Source organism: Cygnus atratus, chromosome 14 (assembly GCF_013377495.2).
Source record: "Cygnus atratus isolate AKBS03 ecotype Queensland, Australia chromosome 14, CAtr_DNAZoo_HiC_assembly, whole genome shotgun sequence".
In the NCBI taxonomy this organism is placed as follows: Eukaryota; Metazoa; Chordata; class Aves; order Anseriformes; family Anatidae; genus Cygnus; species Cygnus atratus.
The window spans coordinates 15,606,967-15,633,763 of NC_066375.1; the positions used below are offsets into that span (position 1 = coordinate 15,606,967).

The window sequence follows — 26,797 nt, forward strand, 5'->3', positions numbered from 1 at the left end:
TCAGTATTTTGGCTAGCTTTATTTCCTGGCATAGGTGAAGTTCCTTTTTTTTTTTTTTTTTTTTTTTTTGAGAAAGGAAACTGAAATCATCTCTCTCTAATCCTGAAAATGATATTTGACAGTTCATTCTGGTTTTTTTTAGGATTTAATTTGTCAGTAAATATTCCTCCTAAGCTGAATCTTATTGTATGTTGTATCAGCCCAGGATTTAATACATGTTAATGCAAAACAGAATTGAATTCTTGATATAGAAATTTAAAGGTCAGAGAACCATAATGCTAAGTTATGCCCCATTTTTCTAGGATTTAAATTGCTAAGATTACTGTGTTGTTCTTTAAAAGGTTAACATGTCTGCATATGTCTTTTAAAAAAAATCAACTTTAATAATTAGCTGCAAAATCCTGTATACATAGTACTATTTTCATAGCCAAAATTTGAATCTATGTTTAATGCTTTTTACAGTGCAATAAAAAGGTTGATGTAGATTACTGTAAGTAGATCCAACCCCACCCAGATGTAATTTACTGGGTTCTTCAGTGGCTTTTGCTGAATGCCCTGAACTCTCTTTTGCTGTCAGTGACTTCTTACCATAGCACCTCACTTGCTTTTGCAAGTTTAAAGGCATGACTTCAAAGCAAAAGTCACATTGCACTGGCTTCCAGCTCCAAGAACTGCATTACTAGTGTTTTGCACTGGGGTCACCTCAAGTTGTTAATCAGTGAAAGAAAAACTCCAGAGCTTGAGGACTCCCATGACAGCAGGAGTGTGGAGTTGTCTTCTGGCCATGGGAGACAGGTTCAAGTGTCAAATCCCCTCTCAGTACCCAACTCAGTGGGAGCAAGGAGATGCACTCAGTTGTAGATATGGGATACTGACCTGCAGGGAGAGGCTGCAGCTCCTTGGTATCAGCTCCAGCCCTCTCTCTGGAAATCAGTGGGACCAGCTGTCCCAACTGGGGGCCCAGAAGCTGTTTCTGCAGAGGAAGAATTGGCACCAAGCTCACATTCAAAACAAAAAGGTTAACTGCCATATTTCATGCACTGCTGCGGAGAAAGGGCGCTGACCTCTTTTATTCTGTTGAAGAACAAGAACAATAAAAAAATACTTACCTCAAAACCTGGAAGGAACATCTGACAGTTCACTTTGGTATTTCTTGCCAAAGTTACAAAGTGAATATAACAAACAGTCTTATAACAGGAAATGTCAGACTGTCTTGGCCATAGCTAGTACTGCCAACCCCACCTTTAGTATATAATTAACTTTGGAGGCTTAATTTGTCTGTAGGTATTTCTCTTACATTAAATCTTACTGTATGACATGTCAGCCCAGGATTTAATACACTTTACGTGCAAAATAAAACTGAATCATGATAAAGTTTGCAGACGAGAAGTCAGTTTAATAAACATAAACTTAAGTTTCTTGGAGAGGTAAAAGTAGTTTCTGGCTTTAGAAACAGCTGTTACCTGCTGTTCTTTCCCCTAAGCATAAATTTTACCATGGCAATTGAGGTCACAGTCATCTGACACTTTTTATACAGAAACAGATTTTATTTTGTGGAAATGAAATTGTGGAGAGTGTTGTGATATGTGGCATTTGGGCTTATCACATGCCTCCTTTTTTTTCAGTGATACCATCAATCTGCTCTGCTGCATGAAATGTATGAATGTCACTGAGTATATTTCTGTCTGTCTGTAGTATTTAAGACTTTCAGTGCCATCCTGCTCCTGAGAACAACTCACTCTGTAAAAGACAGCCAGACTGTTGGTAAGAGCTGTAAAATATTCTCAGCAAACATCCTTCCTCCACAAGAATGCAATTGCTCTGGGGTTTTCCTCCCAAAATATACTTAAAGACTCCACACACACCACCAACAGCCTGAAATATTCTCGGGAAAACCCCATTCAGAACAGGCTGTTTGTATGTTAAAACAATAAAATGCAAGTTGAGACCAAGCAGAGTCTTTGCAGTTGGACTGCACTCTGGTGGTTGTGCTCGTTGTAGTTCAGCAGCGTGTGCTGGTAATTCAGTGGTGAATACCACGATGAAATGTTGAAACTGACCCAGCAGGTACAGCAGGATGAATGGTTCTGTTAAGACTGAATAGAATCCAGCTTGTTCTGTGTTGAAGTTAGAAGATCAACAGAAATAATATTATCATAAACTTTAGCCATAAGGTAAATAAAATCTGACTGAAAAGTGAGCTGTGTGAACAATCTCACCTTGAGAGCTTCCTAAATCTGTTCATTTCCTATTCACAGCCACACATAAAGTAAACCCAGGCTTTCTGAAAATTTCTTTTGACCTCTTACCCAAAATACAAGTCTGGAAATAGGATTAAAATTTATCACCGTGGTAGATCAGGGTCCTTCTGGAAACAATAGCCCTCTTGAGTGACCAGGTTGACTATAGGTTCCCATCTGGGTTGTGCCAGAGGCCATAGGTCTCTTGGTAAATACTCAAGGTTCATTTTCTTTTCCACTGTCTTCCAGTATTTCAAGAACACTTCCTGATAGAAGCTTAACACTGTGAGAGGATGAGGCATTTCTGTAATGGGAGTTTGCTATAAACTCTGTCAGAAGTTTTCTGATAGAAAAAAACGTTTCTTGTCAAGTGCTGTGGTCATTATATATGAAAGATTATTTTCATGCTGGGAAGGACAGACTAAAGCTCTCTGAGTTGGAAAGCAGGCAAAGTTTTACTGCTTTTATTTTTTAAGGTTTGTATCAACAGTTGACTATTTTTCTGGTAATTCTAGACTGAAAAGTATGTAATTTCTCATGTCTGTTATTCTAGAGGGTCAGACATTCAGGATGATACATCTTCTGAATGAATAAGTGCTGTCATCTACCAATTTTTTTTGTTGCATTCTGATAAGGGAAACCTTAATTTAGGGAGACAAATTAAGAAATCTGGATTGTCAGAACATCTGCTTTGACAGTACTCCAAGTGGGATTGCAGGATAGTATTTTCCTTACCTTTCTGTTATTGTTAAGCTTGTCTTTTCGCTGCCTTGCAACTTTGATTTTGTCATAGCATTTAATCTTGGATTTTCAAGACTTGTGCATGGGAAAGGTACATATAATTGGCTTTTTCTGCAACTGCTAGCATATTTTTGGATAATTTTATGTTGCTGAAACGATTGGGCATTGTTAACTCAGATGAATGAAGTTGCCTATCTGCAGAAGTTCTTTGGCAGCAAAGAAAAGTCAGATGATTTGGATTATTTAAAGGTGCCAGTTCCTTGGCAAATTATGGCCAGCCTTCCTCTCCAATATTTACTTTTTTGCCTGGAGTATCCAATCATCCATTAAAATTGCACCCGTTTTTAGTAAATGTGACTAAATATCTTTTAGATGGTAAAAACTAATAAAACTTCTTAACAACAAGTATAGGTCAGTTTGCAATCTGTGAATTGAAAGTTAAAGTCTTTGTATTATAGTAACTCACCCTCCCTTCCTACCACAAACATTTACTTATTTATTCATTTATTTTTGTGCAAATAAGCATCATGGGGTGATCTTTACCAGGAAAGGGATTATTGGGAGCAATTACTTATGCCAGCATTCAAAAGAGATGCTGAGGTATAAACATTTCCATTAGAGAAATAGCTGAGCACCCAAATTAAATGCATATGTAAGCATATCCGTCTTTGACTTGCTTTAACTCACATAAGCTCTTCATGCGAGCGTTAGACAAAGTACAAAACCCCTGGAAAGCAAAACCTGTGAGTATTTCTAAATACTTTTATATCATTTTTGGCTGATTGCTGGCATACTGCTACTCTTTCTGATCGCAGAAAGCACAAGAGGTGATGGACCACATGCTGTAGGACCCAATGTCTGACAGTTGTTCAGCAGACATAAACCAGCATACTCATATCCCACATGAAGCATATCTCCAAGACTCAACATTTTTTTTATTAAGTGATGACTGCTGCAAAGAGCAAGACCCACATTATTTGTGTCTGAGGCCAGGCTGTCCTGTTGCCATGTCTTCTGTCAGCTTTTATCCCAACAAGATTGCCTGTTCTTATGAGCACTGTAGCCCAGGTGCTAATCTGATACTTTGTCATTTGTTTTATATCACCTGGAATTGGGTTTTGAAACTATTACTCATTCTGCGTGTGTAGTGGGATCATTTCTGGAATGAGATGCTATTCAGTATGAGTAATAGTGTTGGAATTTGGCATCTTCTTGGGAACAAGAGAGTATCTTTTACTTTCTCTTTTTTATTGTAGACAGTAAAACAATAAATAGTTTTTCCTGTCAAAGGCCTACACAAATAGGATTACATACTGTAATCTCTACAGGGCTTCATAAGGACATGCTTGAAGGACTGAGGCCCAAGGTCTTACAGTGCTTAAGGCCTTTTATATAAGTGTTTTAAATAATTAAAAACCATTTATTTTTATGCATCTCTAAGGTCATTTTATCATTCAGAAGTTTTCTATTCACTGAGTTTTTCACAAATATGAAATATTCAGAAGATTCACTTTGCATTTCATCAGAACTTCATTTAACTTTCTAGATTGAAGTTCCCCAATGTTGATCTATAAGCAAACATCTTGAGACTGTATAGGCAGAGTAAATATTTAGAAAATAATGTTGTATATTGCGGTAGACGTAAACTGAGAATTAAGTGATAGGCATTTCATTTTGAATGATGGTGTTAAATTTAAATGCCTGGGAGTTCATGATTGTACATATAAAATTTTTTTATCAGATACATGCAGTCACACAGTTATTTATCTTACAGAAGCACTGGGTTTAAAAAGAGTAAAGGTCCTGGTACACTAAATGAATGGGCTCCATATTTCAATGTGTGGTGGTAGCTGTTTTAATGGTAGCTGATTTAATTGCAGAGCACCTAGTCTCAGCAGTCTCCATAAGTTCAAGAACATAAATCTGATGTTAGAAAACCATTTATTGTAGGTCTGAGACCCTTATAAGCAACAATGAGATGAGGTATGAGAGCTGGTAAATCTGTGGATTTAAATACTCTTGATTATGTGTTCTGTGTTTTTTGTGAGCAGAGTGAAGGAGAGCTGTTTGTAAGAAGATTAGGTGTACTTCTGAACTTCTGTATTCTCTCCTTGCTGACTGAATGTTTTCCTAGATAACCACTAAGATGCATATAACCTACCTCCCTTCTGTCCGTCCTTCCATCGTCCTTCCAGTGTGATGATGTGTGTTTTGAATAAAACACTAATGCTTTTCTTACTGTTTCTGGTTGTCTCCTTCCAGAAATCTGAGCAATAATAAGATCAAGGAGATTCGAGAAGGCACATTTGATGGAGCTTCAGGAGTGCAGGAACTGATTCTGACAGAGAATCAACTGGAATCAGTACACGGACGAATGTTTAGAGGCCTCACAGGGCTGAAGACATTGTAAGTGCAAAGATCTGTCTTTCTCTGTTCCTCTGTAACTGGAGTGGTAGTGCTCAAGTTCAGCAGCACTTAAAATCTGTTAAAAAACAGTTAAAATCTGTTACTAGACAGCAAACTCTAAAGCAGTGCCTTGTTTCAGTGTTATGAAACCTTCAGTAAATTTCTAGTCTTGGGTAGGATGTGAGATTTATCTTCTACCTCTGTGGAAGAAAACCAGAAAACCGATTTTCAAAAGTTTCAGGAGCAACTTGATGGTGAACATGTCATTGGTCAAATTTGGGCATTTTTTGGCATACTTCTATTATTTCCTATGGAAACAAGGTGTTTAGGAACATATTTGCTACCTATTAGTCCATCCTCACACCCCTGTCCTCTACCTAAATTGGAATTGTTGGTCTGCTCAAACCAAACCTCAGAGGAGGATAGGAACATAAAAGATTTTAATGTCCTACAAACCATATGAAATCACCAGCTAGCAAAAGAAGGCTCAAGTTATCGCTACCACCAAATACAGATGTAGCTAAGCAACTTTAAGGCAGGCACAACCGTAATGTTGTAGTCCTGCTGGCAGAAGGTAGCTGGCCATTCACTCTGTACCAGGTGTGCCAGCCCATGAACACATGCATGACTTTGGGCTAGCTGCAGCCTTGATTGCCATAGAAATTACCTGTGGATATAGTATTAATGTGGTTGTGGTTGGGGAGGGCATGTATGAGACATAGGACATAAACGCATAAGAAATTGGTTTGGTATTACTTGAGCTCTTAGAACAACTTTGTAATTTACTTCTTAGAACTAACACTTGTACATAAACTCACAGCAAGTAGCACTAATTTATTTTCAAGTTAAAAAATGTATTGAAAGAAGGATCATAGAGAGGATTTCAAGATGGCATCTAATCTATTCCTTTTCCCCATCCTGAAAAACGGTCAGGTTTCTGATGACAGCAAAGACTCATGCCAGATGATGTGTATGATCTGTATGTGAAGAATTTCCACTTTTGCACCGTCTCCCTGCCATAGAAAGAAAGCACTTGCCTAGGCGGCTGCTGTCAGTAAATAGACTCTAGGAATCAAAATGAAATTTAAAATCCGCAATTGATTCATTAGCAGCAAATGCTTCTTATGTTGCACAAAATCATCACATAATCCTTTCAGCCCTTACTCAAGTACAAAAAAATAAAATAAAATAAAATCCAGGCTTCACTTGGAGGCCTTTGCCCTGTAATGACAAATGGGGAACTTTTCCCTTGCTATTCCTTAGCATTATTTTTCTGTGGTTACAGCCATCTGTTCTTTAATGTATGCATTTTACTAAGGGAATTTAAAATACCATCCATAGATACTAAATTAATTTTCATAATGTAAAGCAGCCTGTGGCAGTGCTCCTAAGCAGTATTCAGCATTTTTTTAATAAAAAGATACTTAACATTCAAGCTATCCTGCTGACCTGACCTAAATTTCTCCCTAGCTGATAAAGCAGTCTAAATATACACAGCATGAAATGATGTTCTGTAAGTATAAGTTTTCCTTCAGGAAGGGCACACAGTGCATAGTATGCTGTGGTATAAAACCAAAGGTTTTGGCTTGAAGGACATATATATCTCCATTAACTGACTTTGAGCACCAAAATTGTGGCCTTTTATGAAGAGGTCACGCTGGACAGTCATTCTTAAAGGACTTTGTTTTCTAAAAGGCAGTAGATCACCATGGAATTGATGTATTGACATCCCAGTTCAGTCATCCCACCTTGCAGAACGACTGCCTGATACGTACAGAATAGAGAAAATGCTTCTGTATATGAATTTCCAAGAGTGACCTGAGCCACTAAAGGCATTATTTCTTTTATTTACTCTTACCTTTTAGAGTTCGTGGTCATGACCTGGCTTTCAAGCAGCTTTGTACTCCACATGTAAGGCATGTGCCTCTCTGCCTCCTGACTCTTTTCTGACATAGTTTCACTCTAGTTGCAACACCAAAACCATTGCACCTGTAGTGGCTGTGGTGATAACTCTGTGTAGAGACCAGTAACGCTAAAGCAGCATAATGTCCAGGTCTTAAACGCTGAGTGTTTGATTGCACAGTTAATCTCTCTTTGGTGTTTTTTAAGTATGTAAATGCCCGACTGGTGGATTCAAATAGATATAAATCCAGACTTCTAAGGGAGTCTGAATTGTCCTTGTTCACTGCATGAATTTGATACCAAAGAATGAACGCTCCTTAATTGAGAGCATCAATTCACTGGAACGGCAGCATGAGCTGCATATATTGTCTGGATTTCTGGTAGTATGCTTTAATCATGGAACAATTTTTCACCTAAGTAGAAATATTACAACTGTGTGGTTATGTTTACAGATCCAGATGTTGATTGGCATGAATTGTAACATACTCTTTTTGCTGTGCAGAGATACAAAATACTGCAGTCTTTCAAATTAATTAGGCTGTATCATCGAGTTCATTGTTACCATAACAACTCAGAGAGATGTATCTTCCAAAACACAGCATTGATTCATCTAGTACAAACACTGAGCAAAGAACAATTTATAGAATGGTTACTGCTTTCTGTCTTGTCAATTAATTATTATAATGAGATTTCAGAGCTTGCTTTAGGTCTGGAAATCTTTCCTAAGCTACTCCTTGATTTCTGCTAAGGGTGCTGTTTCCTTCCGTACTTCTGCAATGTGGATTACAAAAAACATCCATGATAGAAGCAGAAATAATGCAGTTAGTATTATTGTCACATAACCTCTGACAGTCTTTCTCAGTTGGTCTCTGAAATACATATAGACTTGCTCTCAGATACTTACTAAATGGACAGACTTGAGTGTTTATTTCAAGTTTGCCACTAGTTGTAATTTTGATTGCATACTAATTTCAGATGTGGAGTTCCCATCAGCCTCTAATGCTGTGTGGAAGAAACACATTTTAAATTCACAAGACGATGTTTGTTTGAGTTTAGCCCTCTTTTAGCTGTGTTGTACTCCAGCAATCAATAAAAATAGAGCACAGTACTTGCCAAACCATCTGTTGATGCCCTAGAAACGGGGCCTCCTCACCTGAAATTATATCCCCTCCCAATATTTCCTAATTCCTTGTTTTAATCTTCACAGGATGCTGAGGAGCAACTCTATCAGCTGTATAAACAATGACACCTTTGCTGGACTGAGCTCAGTGAGACTTCTTTCTCTGTATGACAATCATATCAGCACCATCACCCCTGGAGCCTTCAGCACATTAGTCTCTTTGTCTACAATGTAAGTTATCTTCTTACAATACGAACACATCGTGATGCCTTTATTCCATGCTTTCTTTCTGAGGAGACAGCGTTTGAGTTTCAAAATCAAAATGCTTACTTATTCATATTTGGAAAACCTCATTTAGAGAAAGAAAATCCTATCCTACTGAAATCACAGGTTGTCTTTGAAAGATTCAGGGTATGATTCAGAAAAACATTTGAACTGCTTCAACTAGAGTGGCTGAAAAAGCTCAGATGTTGCCAGCCTCAGGCAGGATGACTGCGTGTTTTGCTATGTTATAACCTAGTGCAGTACACAGGAGGAGTTCAAGGAAAACAACCTCTTCAGATTCAGAATTGCATTAATTTCACTAGAGTCTAGTTTTGTAAGGACAGCATTCATTCTTGGATTTCATTTAAATTAGTTAAATATCAGAAGAAATCTAGTAGCTAATGCTTAGATTTTCAGACGAACTTAAGAGGACAAAACACTCCAGTCCTACTGAACATGAATTTAAAAATTCCGATCTAAGCTTTTCTGGTAATTCTCTTATATTTCTGTGTACTTCTTTGAAGTAGTTCCTTTGCTTTTCAAGTATTTGTACATACCTTTTGTGAGGTGTCCATTTTAATAAAATACAGACTGATAAATATGGAGAGAAAGTCTGCTCTTTGTTTCCAGCTGTGAATATGGACCCTGATGTTGCTGTTACTGTAAGTTGTCTGATTAATTCCCTTCACGCTGCCCTGAAAATACACTTTAATTGTCCAACCAAAACAAACTATTGTAGCTATTGCATTTCAGGTTTTGAACCTGGACTTTTCTTCCATTACTTTCTGTAACCCCCAAAGCTCCATGAAACTGATGGACAAGAAACAAACACAACCAGATTATTTCTATTGACCATTTTCAAGTCATGGGACAAATCAAGTGGTACTTGCTGAAATCTTGTTCTCACTGTGCTGCAAGCAGTGCCTACCTGCTTCTTGCACAGTTGCTTCTGTACTTCCTTTTGTGCATCCCTTAATAGCTGTGACTCTCTGAATCAGTCTATAAAGTCCCTGTCTTGTTTGAATGGAAGCATTTTTGTCATATTTTATTAGAAGATGCCCAATTTTCTTTTTTTCAGCTGCAGATATAGAATATTACAATTTAGAGGATCAGCAGTTAAAGCTGCTGCTAGTAAGACTGCACTGCTTTGGCATGGACTTAAAACCACATCTCATGGCAGGTTTCTACCTGTTTTTTGAAGAAAAATTATGTTCTTTGACACATTTTCACTTCGTGTTTGATCCATGGACAGTTAAGGCAGGAGGAGGTTTGCTTTTGACTTCTTCAGACATTGTAGTCTAGACAAGCCATAGTGATATTTCACATATAAATGCAAAATGCAAATGTGTTAATTTCCTAGCAGCACTCCACTGTAGGTTTTTATATGAAATGACAACACAGCTGAAGATACATACTATGCCTGCTTTTCCTTTTCAACCCACACTTTGCGAGTTAATCAGGGTTTGCAATGACTCACTTTTGCATCTATTACTGTGAGCCAGAAATTAATACAAAATTTAACATTTCTTTCCTTTTTTATCTTGGCATATTTACAGCACTTTAAAAAAAATATTGCTCCTTTTGTTATTGCTCATTGAGTCAGCCTCACTGATATTATCAAAACATGGACAGCTCTGAAAATAGTGCACTAATGGTTTTCAATAGACGAAGAACATTTATTTTATAAGTTATTGGTGAAAAAATATCAGTTTTTATTATGTGTTACTGGTCAAAATAAGTATTTAGCATGCTAATTTGAAATGTGCTTGTACTTCTGCATACATGGTATTCAATGATGTCTTTCAGTCCTCACACAGTCAACTGGGCAGATTTGTAAGCAGAACTGGTTTTCCATGAATTAAACATGCAGCTATTCTCATATAAACTTACCCTGAATTCCAGGATGTATTTTCAGCCTAATTTCAACAATATCCAGATGCGTTTCAGCATGTTTTTCTAACAGGTCACTAGAATTCATTTAAATAGTTAATATTCCATAGCTACTTTGCAATTTTTAACAGAGATGTTTCTAACAGGATATGAATATTTCATCCCTCAAGACTTCTATTCACCCTTGATTTTAAAAATATGTCTATGTCCTTGAGGAAGCACTTACGAATTTAATGTTAGTAAGACATCTTTGCTAAAAGCTTGATTGCTTTGTTTCTGTTTGAGTGGTTAAATCACTATCTTACATGTAGGAACTCTGATTACTAATTATGAATTTCTAAAACAATCTGCCTGTCCAATATTTCTGTTTGTGGTTTGAGAGCTCCACTTGAACAGCCGGTTTCCAAGATAAAGCTTCTGAAAATTATTGACTGTTCTAGATTTTCAACTGGTTTTTGTAGGGGATCTCTTGTCCCACATGGCACTCTAGAGACCCTCTATCTTAAAATTTTTCCAAAAGCTGCATCACAGCATTGCCGTGGAAAGAGTATGTATGTGGGCATGTCACCTTCATATGAAATTAAAATAGAAAGTGGATTCTCTACAGCTGGACCAAGAATTAAATTTAGGTGCCACTGAAGTGGTAGGAGGACGTGTAAATTGTGACAAGATGAATTTTTCTTTTTTTTTCTTTTTTTTTTTTTTTTCCCAGAGTTATTTAAGTTTCATAACAACAGATTTATTTCTCTATTGCATTTATATGTAACAACTTCTCACTTAGTTCTTAGGAAAAGTATAAACCAAATGTAATCCAAGGGTTAAATATTTTTTATTGATATTTTACCCTTTGTCAGCTAATGAGGAGTAGCACATTAAGTTAAAGCAACCTCTGTAGAATGGGCATACTTATTAATTTTGATGGGAGCATTCTGCAGATTGACCATATGAATGTTTCTGAAAGTTTTTCCTTATGTTCAGAGCTGCTGGTTCTCCAGAAACCTGATTATATACACCTGCTGTTTGTTTCTAATAGTGGATTACTTCCTTGTAAGGATTTGTTTCATGGAAGTTGTTCTGCAAATATGATCTCACTCCCTTCCATCAGTGGAACAAATGACCTTTGGAGCATTGGTTCACTAAGCTTTGGAGATTTAAATGCTTGGTTTAAACATTCATGCCAAAGTATGTCAGTATGGAAAATATACAAGGCATCCTGCATGTGCTCCCATTATGGATTAAAGAAAATGGAAAACAATTCAGAAATGAAGTCCCCAAAAGCAGAGTAATACTTTCAGTACTTTTCTGCTTCTTCTGACTGAAAGCTCCTATGTAACCTGTTCACTTATTCACCTTTATACAGCAAAATTAGTCTTGCCACTGAAACCTAGTCAGCATAAAGTAGGTTGAGTATTTTTTATTATGGAGCATTACGCTGAGTTTTCTACTCCTCCCCATTTCTCCCTCTACACCAATACAATAGTCTCTACAAGATCTACGTGTAATTACACACCCAGAGCTCCTGGCTAGTGCAGTGATTAAAGGGTGCAGTGACTGAAGTAAGCCTTTTTACTACATGGAGAGCAGCTGTAAATCATATTGTGGTTATGTAGTGTTGACCTAGAACCTATATAATTTAGAAATTCTTTTGGGTTTGTTTTCTTGCTGCCACACCTTAACTGTGCCAGATGTTTTCATCTCCAGCACTGTTGTGTTCTGAAGGAATTGCTTGGCTGAAAACTTTGTGATATTGACTACGTGGTTAGGTTTGTAAAAGTATGTTGCAAGTGAAGATTTCCAAGGTCTTCAGCTACTACACCTGTATTTGAAGCATGTGTTTCTTTAGGAAACTTTTTCATTTTTAAGATACACTGTGCTTTAGAGGAATTTCGTTATCATCTTTTTTTTTTTTCTGTACTACCATATTAATAATCCTTGGACATATTTACATATGATGTGGGAATTCCATCAGTGTTAATTTGGATACTTCGTTTTCCATGTGTGGGGCTCTGACAGTTCATTTTCTTCAATGGAGCAACCCTAGAGGCTATTATTCTTTCTGTATTTGTACAAAAGATAGTCAACTTTTTTTTTACCAGGAATATCAGCCTCTTGCTTTCATTTGAAATTTATTCATAAAACTCTTACATACAAATAATGTATAGGAGTTTCGGTACAGGACTCCAGTAAAAAAGATTTTTCGAAGATTCTCAGCTCTAATTCGAGCTAAGTTAGAAAGACTGTTGCTTAAAACAAACATCACCTTATACTCCTTTCATTTAAAGAATCACAAGCTATTAAAAATACAAATGGGTAATACCTTTATTTTATATAGATATCTGTGTTAGAAGTGTTCAACTGAGAAATTGCCGTAGCGTTTATGTTTTCATGGCTTGACAAGAGAATGGATAAGGCTTTCTTTTTTTAAATGTTGCTAACACAAGCTACACTAAGAATCCTTTCCTCTTAGAAGGCTGTCAAGTGGTTGCTTTGGGTACCATGCACCACAGTGCTGCAGCTAAGCTGCAGCAGTATTTTAAATGTATTCTGGGAGCTGTAGCAAGATTTGATGCAGACCTCACAAACTTTACAAGGCAGAAAAGCACATGCTTTTCACTACAGATAATACTGACCTTAGAAGGAAAGCTTGATAAGGAGTGGCTCAAGCTGACAGTGCTGCATAGTTTATGTATGTGTGTATATATGTATGTATGTGCAGAATACTGTCCTTGTTATTTCTGTATTTCTGTAGGCAACCCAAATCCAGGTTGCCAGAAGCTCCCACCTGGCACAGATCTGTAACACAGGCAGGTGGAAAGATGGGTGCGCTGTGGCCAGGAACAATGTGCTAAGCTAGCGTGGCTGTACACATACGAAGTAGTACACGTAGGTCTTTGTTAATGGCTAGCCGTGCTAAGCTTTTCCATGTTATTGCCTGAAGTAATCAGACTGAAGATCACCCATACGTGTGTCAGTGTGTGACATGAGTTTAGACCTGGATGTCAGCTGTCGCTTGGGTTGAAATACACTGTAAATAAAGCCCTGTTAGCGATGCAAGTATGTCTAAATAATAGCTATAGCAGTAAGTACTTTGGTTTATATACATACATATGTGTACATAAATGCATTTTACAATTACAACCCTAGACCTACTATAAAACCTGCGTAGAACATGCCCGATGTGTAGAACAGAACAGGATCTCAAAGACACAGATGGCAGGAAAGAGCTTCAACTTGGAACCTGTCTTCTTTCTGCAGTTATTTAAGTATTTCTGTATGTTCTTATTTGATGCAATTATGTCTTGTTCCATTTCAGTAATTTGCTGGCTAACTCCTTTAATTGTAACTGCCATTTGGCCTGGCTGGGAAAATGGTTGAGAAAGAAGAGAATCGTCAGTGGAAATCCCCGATGCTTGAAGCCCTTTTTTTTAAAGGATATTCCAATTCAAGATGTGGATGCCCAGGATTTCACCTGTGATGGTAAGAAAATCCAGTTCAATTTGTCATTTATGGTAATGTTGACATCTGTGTGAGAGCCACCCTGCCTATCGAGCAATGATTCATGGTGAACATTTCAGTTTAGAGATAAGGAAGACAGCCATTTAGAGCTGAAGATTATTGTTCCCTATCAGGAATTTATTGTTGTTCTCATTTTCCACTTTCTGCAATTCTGCCATCTGCACCTAAATATAAGAATAAATTTATGAAAGACAGATGCTCTGCTTTGTATAATACTGGTATAATCCTGGCTCTTCCTCCCAATTCCTTATTCATACAGCTAGTTAAAACTCATTGAAGCTTGTGGGAATGGGCTTTGCTTGGAAGGTCTTTTATATTTGGGAACTGTTCAGTTTTACCAATAGAAGAGATGAATATAGGGAAAAAGAAAAAAAAAACTTAGATGCTACTTGAAATGACTCAGTGATGCTTAATGCTTTGCGGGGTCAATATAGGTTATAAATAATTAAATAAATAAAAATCCTTAAATTTAATTATTTTTTCAGATAGTTCCTTTCTCTGTCTTCTGATCAAGCAGATTTTAGAGAAAATAACGAGGAGAAAAACTGATTGATGAATGCACTGCTAACTTGACTTGGAGGCTGTGGTTGCCTGTCAAGCCCAGATATGCTGGAGCTGCAGGTAGTCATACCTCTGAAGAAGCTGTAAGAGTCACAGGAGTTGCCTGTTTGGAGAAGAAATGAACTCTGTCCTAGTCAAGCTATGTGGCAGCAAGGCAACGTGTTTTGGGCTCTGAGGTCAAGGGAAATGAGTTTAGTCTTTAAAGAATAACTGGCTTTTAGTTTGGAAAGAAAAAATCTTGGTCAAGAAAATGACATTGCATACTTCAGAGCTTTCTCTATCATAGAGTCAGTCAGACAGCCATGGTGAATGAGAAGTATGTGGTGGCAGGATGCAAAAAAAAAAAAGAACATTGGGAAAAACTGAATATGCTGCAGAAACATACCTTTTCTGCTGGTTTGTGAAAGGCTTTGAATTTTGCTTCCAACTGTAAAACTCAGTTGGAAAGAAAAAGGGAAAAATATTTCCTGTTTTTTGTAGGCCAGTCAGGTTTCTCCATCCCTTTGAATACGAATAATTCCCTACCCATGCATTTATGAGTAATTTTGTTATCTTGTAGCAGGTATTTCAGTTTTATTCTTTAATCTCAATGCTCATGGGTACATCCAACAGAGAGAAGGAAGAAACAGATCAGTCTCAATTAGTCCTTGCATCTCTTTTTTTTTTTTTTAAAAAAAAAAAAAAAAAAGGAAGGCAAATAATGATGGCTGGCTGCGTTCTCTTGGATTGCAGCCCTGTGTGTCAGTGCTGGTCCACTCAGGCTGCTTGTACTCACAAACAGTTGCATGGTTCCTCTAGCTGTCATCCAGAGAATGTGCCACTAATTGTTTCTTTTCATATACATTGTGATACCTTAGTGTGCTTTTGCCTTATGTTTTGCAAAGCCTGTTGGTTTTGGGGAAAATCCATGCCTTAATGTTCTTAACTTCAAAGAGTTAGTTTGTTCTGCAGAAACTCTATTGTTCTTCAATTATGAGATTTAATCTGCTGTTTATGGAACTTTGAATCCATTTTTGGAAAAAGTAGATATTTTTATGTGTGCACAGATGGATTGCCAGCAGTTGGAAGTATGCTGCTCAGTTTGTTGTTTGCCTTGTTATCCTTGTCAAAAACAATGAGCTTTTTTAATTCAAATGATTAATGAAATGCCAGGCTGACATTAAAAAATACAAAATTAACATCTAAAAGTTGAATTAAAAAAAAAAAAAAAACTCCTAAAGCAGATTGTACATAGTGAATCTTAGAATGGTTTGGATTGGAAAGGTCCTTAAAGCTCATCTAATTCCATCCCTCTGCTGTGGGCATGGATACCTCCCACCACACCAGGTTGCCCAAAGCCCCATCCAGCCTGGCCATGAGCACTGCCAGGTATGGACAGCTTCTCTGGGCAACCCATTCCAGTGTTCCACCACCCTCGTAGTAAAGAATTTCCTCCTAACAGTTGCTCCAAAACCTTTGAGAGCTATTTTAAAATTCTGTGACGGTTACCCAAGATTCAGTGATGTCCCTCCTTGGTCCTTGTAAGAAGTTGCCTTCAGAGTGCGTCAGTCTGGGCTGAAAGCTGATTTCCCTTCTGAATACTCCATTTCTCCTCCTCTGCAGGTAACGATGAAAGCAGCTGCTTGCTTTCTCCTCCTTGTCCTTCCCAGTGTACCTGTGTGGACTCGGTGGTACGTTGCAGCAACAAAGGTCTGCGGATAATGCCCAAAGGAATTCCGAAAGATGTGACTGAGCTGTAAGTTACATTTTACATAGCTCCTTTCATGAGAAGTTCATGACATTACATTGTGGGGAGGCTTTGTGAGTCCTTTAGGGTTTTACCTTTGACTTCAGTGACTGACTGGTATTTTGTGCTTTGGTGCTTTCTGTATGTTTTGACTGTTGTTATTTTTAAACTTATTTGTCCCTTGACTGAATGTGTTGCTCTGCAGTGGGAACAGAGTTTATCTGTCCTTGCACCCATTAGTTCTTTGTGGGGAACAAATGCATGTATTGGTATCAAACAATCCTGTAGAGCTTCTGAACAGCCTGAGCTCATAATAGCCAGTTTGTAAGGACGATGAAAATACGTTCCTGACTTAGGCAGCTGTGAGCTAATTATCCTCTAAGGAGATTGAGAAGAGGAAAAAAAAATGCCAGTGGTGGAAACAAACAATGAATTTTCTCCAGGCTTCATGAAATGTCTAAAATAACAGATAATTAGATTAAATGGTAAATTCATCCTAGTTGATAACTGCCTTCCTAGTCTTCTTTTCATCTACCCCTTTTTATGAATTTATACTGGATTTTGGTTCTTTGCTTGGAAAGAAAATACACTGCTTGGTGGAACTGCTTGGCCTAAACAATTGGCAATAGAAATACAGAGCTTTTCCTCTTTAGATCCTTATTCAAATCTATCCCAGGTGAATTTTTCCTGAAACTTATTACAATTTCTGCATGAAAGTAGTTGGTTGAGCTAGTTGGTGTGTTCATTGAATTTTCTAATGAATGAAAATCTGCTTCTGCTTTATCCTATTTAGTAACGAGGCAACTGATGAATGAGATGCACATCCTTTTACTCTCTTTGCAGTGGAAGGGAGTTTGTGTTGTTTTATACAAGGCCTCATTGCTTAAATGAGGAATGGACTGAGAGTGTATGTGAGAACACAAATTAACATGGATATTTTGCATTAATTAATACATCCGTATGGACGCTGGGCATATTTAATAGTGGTTTGAAGCAAAAGTCAAGTCCAAGCCTGTGTATTACCTTATATATTGCCATCAGTGATAAAGAGTCTGTAAGGTGGTTTCTGCTGTGTTCTTGTTCAAGTCCCATTGAATTCAAATATGACTTGCCAACAGCAAGATATCACAGATGTTACTCCTATTTCCACTGCCACACTGAGGAATTTTTATCTTTAGATTTTGCATATCGAGTTTTACTGATACTATCCGATACACTGACGACATAGCTTTCACAAAGAGAGTGAAATTAATCTCACATTTTTGAAAACTGCTACATTTCTTAAGCTATTTCTTGGCAAATGAGGCGGTAGCCTGGAACTGAGCAGTTTGAGTTCATAGGAGTTTACGTGACTGTCTTCTCCAGTAGGAGCCTCTTGGCTGTGCAAGCTTCTAGTTCAGTTTTCTGCTTTCAATCCAGAAATGTGTCAGGAGAATACTGTCAGCCATGGACTGGCTGGCTCTGAATTTTTCATGTTCTGCAAATATAACCTTGAATCTGTCCCAACTGTCTCAAAACTCAGTTCTGATCTCACTTTCCTCTCAACCAATATAAACTAGCTCCTTATATGTATCTATACCAAAAGATGAGCTGCAGGTACTGAAGGAAAAAAAACATAAAAAGTGTTTCTGAAAACAGTGAAAAGAAGGAAATTAAAAAGAAAAAAAAAATCAGTCTTACTTGCCTTTCTTCTGCTTCCAAACTGAGACAAACATTGCCCATGATTTAGAAGACCCTGTACCATCTACATCTATTGTGAAATGTATTTTTACTGTGCTGTATTTGATAATTCTTACCACTGTTGTGGCAAACAGCATCTCCTGGATAGAGTATCTTGTCAAAGCTGCTTAGTCTCTGTGGTAGCAGCGGATGTCTTTTAGCTCTTGGAACTGGAAAGCATGTAAATTACCTGCTGCAGAAGACATCACAGCTTTTATATGGCTAGACAGAGCCCCAGCAGTCTGCAGGGCAGGGATCCTTCACCTTTATCACCAGTACAGCAGCCAAAGGTGCTCAGGGAAAATCCTTAGTCTGTGTTCCTGCAACCCATGCAGCTCTTCTCCCTTTCCCCACCCTCACCTCCACGTCAGTAACCCCCAGGTGGTGCACAGGGGTCTCCTTGCCACCCCCACACCAGGCACTTGCAGAAAGCCACAGTCACTGAGGGCAGAGGTTGTGCCACGGGAGGGACCAAGGGCATAAAGAGCCTGCAACCCCCTCCCAGGGAGGCCCGAAAGGTGCTGTGATGCAGGGGGGCGTTTTAGTGGGATTTTTATTAATGTGCCAGTCTGCGTTCATAAACTTCCATTATTGATGCATTTATTTACAAGGCACATTAGCTACAAAGCTTTTTATTAAATTGCAGTGTGTTTTTATATAATATGCTTTAAGAAAAAGCACTGCCATGTATCTGGGTAAACCAGTCTGTTAGGGCTGCATATAGTTTTCTCAGAAATTCTTTTAAATTCTTTTAGAGGTATTAAAATAGCCTTGAAATGGGAATTCTTTCATTGTAGCAGGTATTAAATATCAATGTGAAAAATTGACCATCTTACACAGGCATGTAGGGATAAGGTTAACCTTTGTTGGGTCAAATTTCACTGTGCCTAAGCTCAGCCAAAAGATCACCGGCTATATTTTATTATATGGTGTACCAGAGACTTAGGCTCACTCCTTCCAACTTTCTTCCTGAGTTTCTGTTCTGAACAACAAATGGGAAATCCGTGACATCCTTCACATTTAAAGCTGGGAAAGACAGGAGACATACCCATGTTTGGTTTGCACCACCCCTGGAAGAAGGAATTACCTTGGCAGGGAATGCTTCCACATAGAATAGAGTTGAAAAGATCACTAAGTCTGCTGCTTTTCAGAGGGATGATAACACAAGCGATTTCTGTTTCCCAGCAGTTCTTTCACAGAACCCTATCATCATGGGCAAGCCTTCTTTCAGCTTCCTGTGAACAGGGAAATACTATGTTGTTTCTTGCAAATTCCTTTGCTGTATATTAATATACTGCCCACATTTTTCCCCACTGTTTACTTGCTCTGAAGAGAAGCCTTGGTTCTTTGAACACAGTCATTTATCTAGTCCAGAAATTCAGAAGTAAAATGTTCATGCAATGAGCTAGTTTGGAACTTCACCTGACTCCCGCTTTGTGTTTTAGGTTTCCTTTTCTTCTTCTTCTTCCTCCCTTTCTTCTTTTCTTAATGTATATCTGAACCAAGCTTCCCATGCTCTTTTTCCTTTTATACATTACCTCAGTGTATGAGTGCTAGTGTGTTTTTTTTTTTTCCACAAAAAATATAGTCTATTTCTAAAAGTCTTATCTGACAAAATCCAGCTGCTGTTATGGACCTACAGCAAATAATAATTTGCACTGAGGGAAAAAGCTGAAGGCAATTATGTGGGCACTGCATGCATAAGCTGCAACATAATGAGCATGGTGTGTTTCAGAAGAAATCGTAGAACCATGGAATCACAGAACAGCTTGGGTTGGAAGGGTCCTTACAGATCATCTCATTCCAACCCCCCTGCCATGGGCAGGGACACCTCCCACCACACCAGCACTGCTGGCTCACGTCAAGCTTTTTGTCCACCAGAACCCCCAAGTCCCTCTCTGCAGGGCTGCTCTCAATGAGTCCTTCTCCCAGCCTGTGCTCATGTCTGGGGTTGCCACAACCGAAATGCAGAGCCTTGCACTTAGACTCACTGAACCTCATTAGGTTCTCATGGGCCCCCTTTTCTAGCTTGTCCAGGTACTAATATGTACTAGCCATGTAATCTCTAGACTCAAATGTTGTCATGACACTGACCTATATGATAGCAGTGATGGGGTTGTTAGACACCAACCGTACATCATTGTTAGTGATGGGTTTTCTTTCCATTTTTATTAATGCATATTAATATTTGAATTTGCTTTGGCCATTCCTCTCCTCACAAGCCTCCTTTCTCCTTGTCGTGTTTTTTGCTCTGCGTGTTTTGTTCTTTTAGCCTCCAAGCTTGTTCAGTCCTTTTCTGTACAGCAGTTTTCACAAGTGGCTGACCTGCTTACCAGCAGAGGAATCCTGCCCAGCTGCCTTCCAGCTGTTAATTCCCTGCCCCTGGGGTGCTGCCTGTTGCAGCGAAGGAGAGCTCTCCCCTTTGAGAGAAAGGATAATTCTACAGGATATTCTAGTTACAGCTGAAATAGAGGACTTAAATCTGCATTTCAAATATGATAGATAAGAAAAGTTAAATAGATCGGATGTGTGATGACTGAGGAGGTTTGAGTACGTATCAGAAAGTGATTTTAACACTAATTGAGAATAAGGGTAAGTTAAACTTCAGGGTGTTCACTAATCTCCCAGTCACGTTTCAGTGTGTCAAGCCAGTAGGTTGTGGTCTGACATACGAGTGCACAAAATCCAGGCTCCAGATCTGCCAGAGCTTTCTTAAGTTCAAGTTCCAGATTTGTACATGGATCTATGCTTGAATTTTGTGTCTTCTCAAGAAACGGTATTGAAGCTCAAAAATTCATGTTTTGTGGATATGGTTCATCTTTCACATCAATGTTCTTCTAGACCACCTTTTTCAGGAACCAAAACTTGCATCAGAATGTTAGGATATCGAATATCCGCATTAAAAAGTTTTGATTATAACTTAATTTTAAAGCTGCATAAAGTTGGCAAGTATCATCTTTTTTTTTAATGTAACATTCTATATGAAATATTCAAAGAAATTAAAGAAAAGGCTTTGTGCTTTTCCATTTTCTGCATGAGAACTGATGTTTCTCTCCAGTTTCTTCTCTTAGCACAGATTGTAGCTATGAGCTTGACTTTATGGCTGAATAGACATTTCAGTACAAAGAAGGCTCCAAGTAATTCACGTGGTTATATAATGCTTTGGCACCTTGTGCTGGTTGTATCACCTCAAATCCAAGTAGTTTCAGTATAAAAATAGACAAGTTGGATAAAGAACAGCTGTCATCTTTTATGCATAGTTTTAAATTTTTTATGCGTGATGTCAGTGCATGTGGAAGGTGCTCGGTGAGCCCCTGGGGTGCTGCAGGCACTGGGCTCCAAGGGCTGGCATGGTTGGTGCAGGTGCAGAGCGAGGTTTGGCCATGCCCTACAGCACCAGCCATCCTGGCCAAGCAGGCATCCATCTCCAAAGCTCCTTCAGGTTTTCAGACAGTCTTTTCTGGCACAGGATTGGTGGCATTTTATGAGAACATGAGCACTTTTTTTTTCCCCTATTTTGACTCTGGTAATTACTTTTTGCCTACAAGTCATTATTCAGACTTCAGGATTCCCAGCAGCATTCATGGGGTAGAAAACAATTTCCAGTCTGATATATTAAACTACAGAGTCATGAGACTTTAGGAAGCAAAGGAGTTTGTTTTGAATACTACTCAGCATGTCTATATTAAGGCAGCTGACACCCACTCTTGACTCTGACTGTCTGTGTATTAATAACTTGACTCTGAACATTAAAATTAGATATGTATTTTTTCATTCATGCCAGAATTTCTTTGCGTACCAGATGCCATATACATCATCTCACTTTGGCTAAGCATTGTAAAGAATTAAAAATACAGTCTTCCCTCCACATTCTTCTGTAGGGTTTTGTTGTGGGTTTGGTTTTTTTGTGGGGTAACTTCCTCCATGGTTAGATGTGTATACACAGTTGTAACTGGGTTCTGCCCCTACAACCTCAGGAATAATTCTGTTATGCACTGGGTCCAGTTTACAGCCCTCTTGCAGCCCCTGTACATCATCTCCAGCCCAGCAAGGTGCAGAATTGCTGCTCCTGTGTCCCCTCTGTTTGGACGGAGGCCTGGCCCATGGTGGGCAACAGCTCACCTGCTGCAGTTGTGTACTTCAAATTCAACTCAGATCCTCCTCATTCTTGGCATGTTCTTATGTCCTAAAGGCTCTGGTTATTTCAAATTCATTAAACGTTCAGAATTAATGCCTATTGCTTAGAAAATATTGTCGTTCTTTGTATAATGTGGTGAATGGTTTAACAGTGGTGAATTGTTCCTGCGTGCACGAAAAGTATATGATCAGTAATTTTTCAGTGTAAAATTGTGTTTGTGCAGAAGTTATACCACTAGAATAAATGCTGCAGCTTTTTGCATGCCCATTTATATAAGCAGTAAATCGTTTGCAGTACAAATCCAATGCTATTCAAAGCAAATCTTCTGTAGGAGTTTAACTCTAGGAGCCTGCGTGTCTATATTAGCCTGAGTAGTGAAGCACTGGATGAAAATGTACTCCCTCGACTTTTGATTGCACCAAAAAGTAAAACGGGAAAAAAAAAACTTTGCTAGCTATCATCAGTTTGTTCAAATTGCAGGCCATTTCATACTGGGATCAACAAGAGAATATCCTGAAAATCTGTTTCTGAGGATTTCAACACATTGCAAGAGCTGAGTCTCTTCCTAAATGAAAATCACATATTGCCTGCAAATATATAATACATGACCTGCTTTTGATTTCCTTTGGAAATCCTTTGGATTTTACATGTGGAATAAACATTGGAGCCTTAACCTACCCTCGTGCACGACTTTAGGATTTGCAGACTTTGTGGGATGAAAGAGAAGGCACAGACTCTCAGCAGCTTGCTGCATCCATATCAGACCACAACTGGGGAAATGAGACATGATTTGCCCTATTTAAATAGTAACATATGCAGTTGAATTCTGAGGATCTTCTACAATTTATGTTGTGAATTTGCAGTATACCAAGGCACTCAATTTTCAAAATAATTTTCACTAAATTTAGACAAAATGAAGCAAGTGACTGTGAATGTGGCATAACTAATCCATATCCTGGTTCATCTATAACCTCTATCAGCAGAGCAGCCCTCACTCCTTTCAAGGGTTAACTGTTTACTGTATAATACCATCAGCTGATGCTTGTGATCCTTGTGAATGGAGAGATTAATCTGTTCAACAGGTTTTCATGAAGGAAGGATTGTGCTTTTGGTTAAAAATTCAAAAGCCCGTAGTTCTGCTTGTCTAGCCTAATCCTAGCAGGAGCGAGGTCAGCTCCACCACATGCTCCCAGACAGCTCTTACTTCACAGGATCATGTACACAGGCAGAACAGATAACCATGAGGCTGGGGAGGAGGAAAGTAAGTATTTCTCTTTACTCATCCCTTAGTGAGGATTTTCCCTTTTATCACTACTAGGCTCCAGTATCTAACAAGTTACAAGAAATTCTTCTTGAAGTAGTTCAGTTGAAGAGTGCTCAAGCAGCAGAAAATGATGAGAGGCCATTATATAGAAATAGAAGAGGAAGGAAAAAAAAAAGAATAAAATGTGACAGTTACGTATTATGTAAGAAATTTTGTTAGTGTTTACAGTTTTTATTTTTAAATGAAGTAAAAATAAAAATAAAACTTCTGGGAAAAAATTCTTGGATTTTGTTTACCCAAGTATCTCAGTGTTGTTACAGTTGGTGTAGAGGGGGAACATATAGCACAGCAATAATCTATTATTATTGTTGTTTACTATAGTAAATGCAGAATAAGGAGATCTGTTGCCAAAGAAAAGGAAATTGTATGTGTGGGATACAAATTCTTACCATGATTATTGGATTATATCCTCAGCATCGGAGGCAGCACACCACGTGTTCTGGTGTCTATGGGCTGCATTTCCTGACACTTGATAACCTTTCCGAACATATCACATCAATTGCAGTGGCCTATCTACCTTAGGAAAAATCCCTCACAAGGAGGCCTGTGAGGAGAGAAATGGCCAAAGTGGCCAAAAATGGCAAATGTTTTTTCATCTTTTATCCTCACTTGTGGGGGGAGAAACGCCTTGGATTTGTTTCCCAGGTCGATGTGCCCTCTGGCAGACATCTGATGGACCACCCAGCCAGTGCCATGGCACTGCAGTGGCATGTTTCTGTTGGAGCCTCATTACTTTGATATCTTCCAAGGGTGCAGGTTCAGCCCCCCAAAAAACAAGGTTAAGGATAAAACTCCAGCTCTGTCTCTATCATTTGGTAATAAACAGGAAAAGGCCCATGCCCCATTGCTACCACAGGTAGCAATGTGAAGTCTTCAGTATCCACGCTCTCTTCAGGGCAAACTTTTGGAAAGTATTGTATTTGGTCAGGGTTTTTACCTTCCTTACTGAATGTTTACATGTCTTCAGTGGAGCAAACCTGCCAAATCCAGGCACTGTATTCCAGGAACTTGAGGACATAGGATTATCCTAAAAAGCTTCAGCCCTACTGTGCATGTGTCTGGACAGAGACACGTATAATGGTGCCTCAAACTACTGCCATCCTGGAAACACAAGTTTTTATTAAATACACTTAGTTCTTCTGGGAGAAGCCTTTATTCAAAAAAAACCTTGGTCTTTCATCTTCAATTTGTACCAAGTTTTCCTCCTGTACCAGTGTACTTTGAAAAGGCAAGGTGAGGAGGATGTATATGCCAGGGTAGGAACTGCCGTAATAAATGTGGCTTCAAAGCCACAATGTTTGTGTTGACACTGGAATAAGTGAAACTTCTTAGAGCACAGAGACCTGCAGTACAGCTCCTTCTGGCTGTACAAGGGATTTACAGGCACAAGACAAAACCTTTTCCAATAGTTTTGGTCAGCAGTCCATGTTCTTGAGAAACTTGTTAAAGGTAACTTCAAGTAAGGGAAACAACCGCTACAAGTGCTTCTCCCCTTACTTCTTCAGCTGCAGTCTTAGAAGAACCAAATGGTGGTGGTCTCCCTTCGCTGTAGGCCAGAGATTCTTTATTCACTCCCAAGTCTTGAACAAAACCATCAGTAAGCTACTGTCATGCTTTGCATGTGGGATAATTCATTTACAAAGGAGAAACTCTTGCAGTTTCAAAGCAATGATTCAAAGACAATTTCCTTAGTGACTGAATTTAATTTGTATTTTCTTCATGATGCAGATTGAGTGACAGGAGTTCCTGTTAACATGTTTATGTAATTGTCAAATGTGCCTTTTTTCAGATACCTAGAAGGAAACCATCTGACTGCTGTGCCAAAGGGGCTCTCCACCTTCAAGCACCTGACTCTGATGTAAGAAACACATGGTTTCAATGCCAAGAAAATTAGATGACTCTTTCTGCACTGTGTTGTAGGTGGAACATAAATAATTAGTATTTGGGGAAAAACTCAGCACACAAAACAAAAACCTTCTGTAATTTGAATTTGGAAAGAATTTCATAGTAGCCACTGCTGCCAGTAGTGTTCCTAAACAGTGGAGAAAGAGCGAGGTGACTAAGAGCACCAAAAACACTTCCTCTGCAGGAGCTTCCAGCATCTGTGAGAGGACTAACCTCTCATGCAGGTTGCTACTGTTTCACTTGGCAGATTTATCTGTACAACACTGTAAAGGTCATTAACAGAGGAGACAGCATTAATTTGTTCTTGTTGAAGCAGCATTTATAATGCTAAGGTAATGAAAATTTGCATAGCTGTTTCTGCTATGAGCAGTCATACATACAGAGACACAGCTAGACTTTGTTCAGTAAATTGCTCCCTGAAATACACCAGAGTGAAATTTCTTGGCTGAAATGTTTAGCAGAAATTTTCAAATGCTCTTTGAATCAGCTGTAGATGCTCAAGTTAAATGGGCAGAACAACAACAGGTAAAATGTGTATATATATATATATATATATATATATGTGGGGGGAAAACTGGAATCCTCTATTTTAAAGCAATGTTTTTTTGGAAAAATCTCTAATTTTATTTTTCAAGGGAGAGCAACAACAAAGTAAAAAGTTCTGTTTGAGCCTAAAAGACTCTTTTGAAATAAAAAAAAAAAAAGAAATATCTTTTATTTCTAGATGAACCAAAGTAAATAAATGCCTTTCCTGTCTTTTATTTATTCAATTTATACCAATGACCATTCTTTTTATAGTTCCAGTCAATGTGAAGAACATACAGAAATGGCATACCTGTAATAAATTGGAAAGCAAGCTGGTACAGCAAATATTCACCCATACTTACACCCATCTATTTATTTACCTTTCTCTGAAATTTTTGCTTGTATTCACTCATTTTTTTGAAATGCTATGTGCTGGAAATTTGCCTTGCTGAAAAGTCCAAGGCTTATTTTTGCGAAAATAACCTCATGTGGTTTGCTGTTAGAGCTTTTTAGAGTTGGTTAGAAAACATTATATCAATTGATAATGTTTGACTTTTGAATAGCCTCAATCATTTTACTGTGCAGACATTATGAAACCTTTAAAAAAGACTTTTTTCTGAAGTCATACATATAAATGATGTTTTATTTGTGTATTTCTTCAGTGATTTGAGCAACAACAGCATAAGTGTATTGGCCAATTATACCTTCAGCAACATGACTCAATTATCAACACTGTAAGTAGTCCAAAGTTTTGGTGAGTTTTAATTGCTTTTCAGACACCATCTTAGGTGTTAAACAGTTAGTATATATCTTGTTACTT

The 26,797-nt window shown here is 38.3% G+C and overlaps 1 protein-coding gene across 5 annotated transcripts in view; it reads left to right on the top strand.

Moving 5' to 3' along the window:
- The window catches only part of SLIT3 (slit guidance ligand 3), a 508,988-nt gene that overhangs the window by 393,241 nt on the left and 88,950 nt on the right, over positions 1–26,797 (top strand). For all 5 annotated transcript variants that reach the window (XM_035562875.2, XM_035562874.2, XM_035562876.2 and 2 more), the window contains 6 exons: positions 5,244–5,387; positions 8,497–8,640; positions 13,877–14,040; positions 16,243–16,375; positions 25,337–25,405; positions 26,640–26,711. In XM_035562875.2, the coding sequence (XP_035418768.1) occupies positions 5,244–5,387; positions 8,497–8,640; positions 13,877–14,040; positions 16,243–16,375; positions 25,337–25,405; positions 26,640–26,711 (726 nt within the window). The remainder of the gene's footprint in view (positions 1–5,243; positions 5,388–8,496; positions 8,641–13,876; positions 14,041–16,242; positions 16,376–25,336; positions 25,406–26,639; positions 26,712–26,797) is intronic.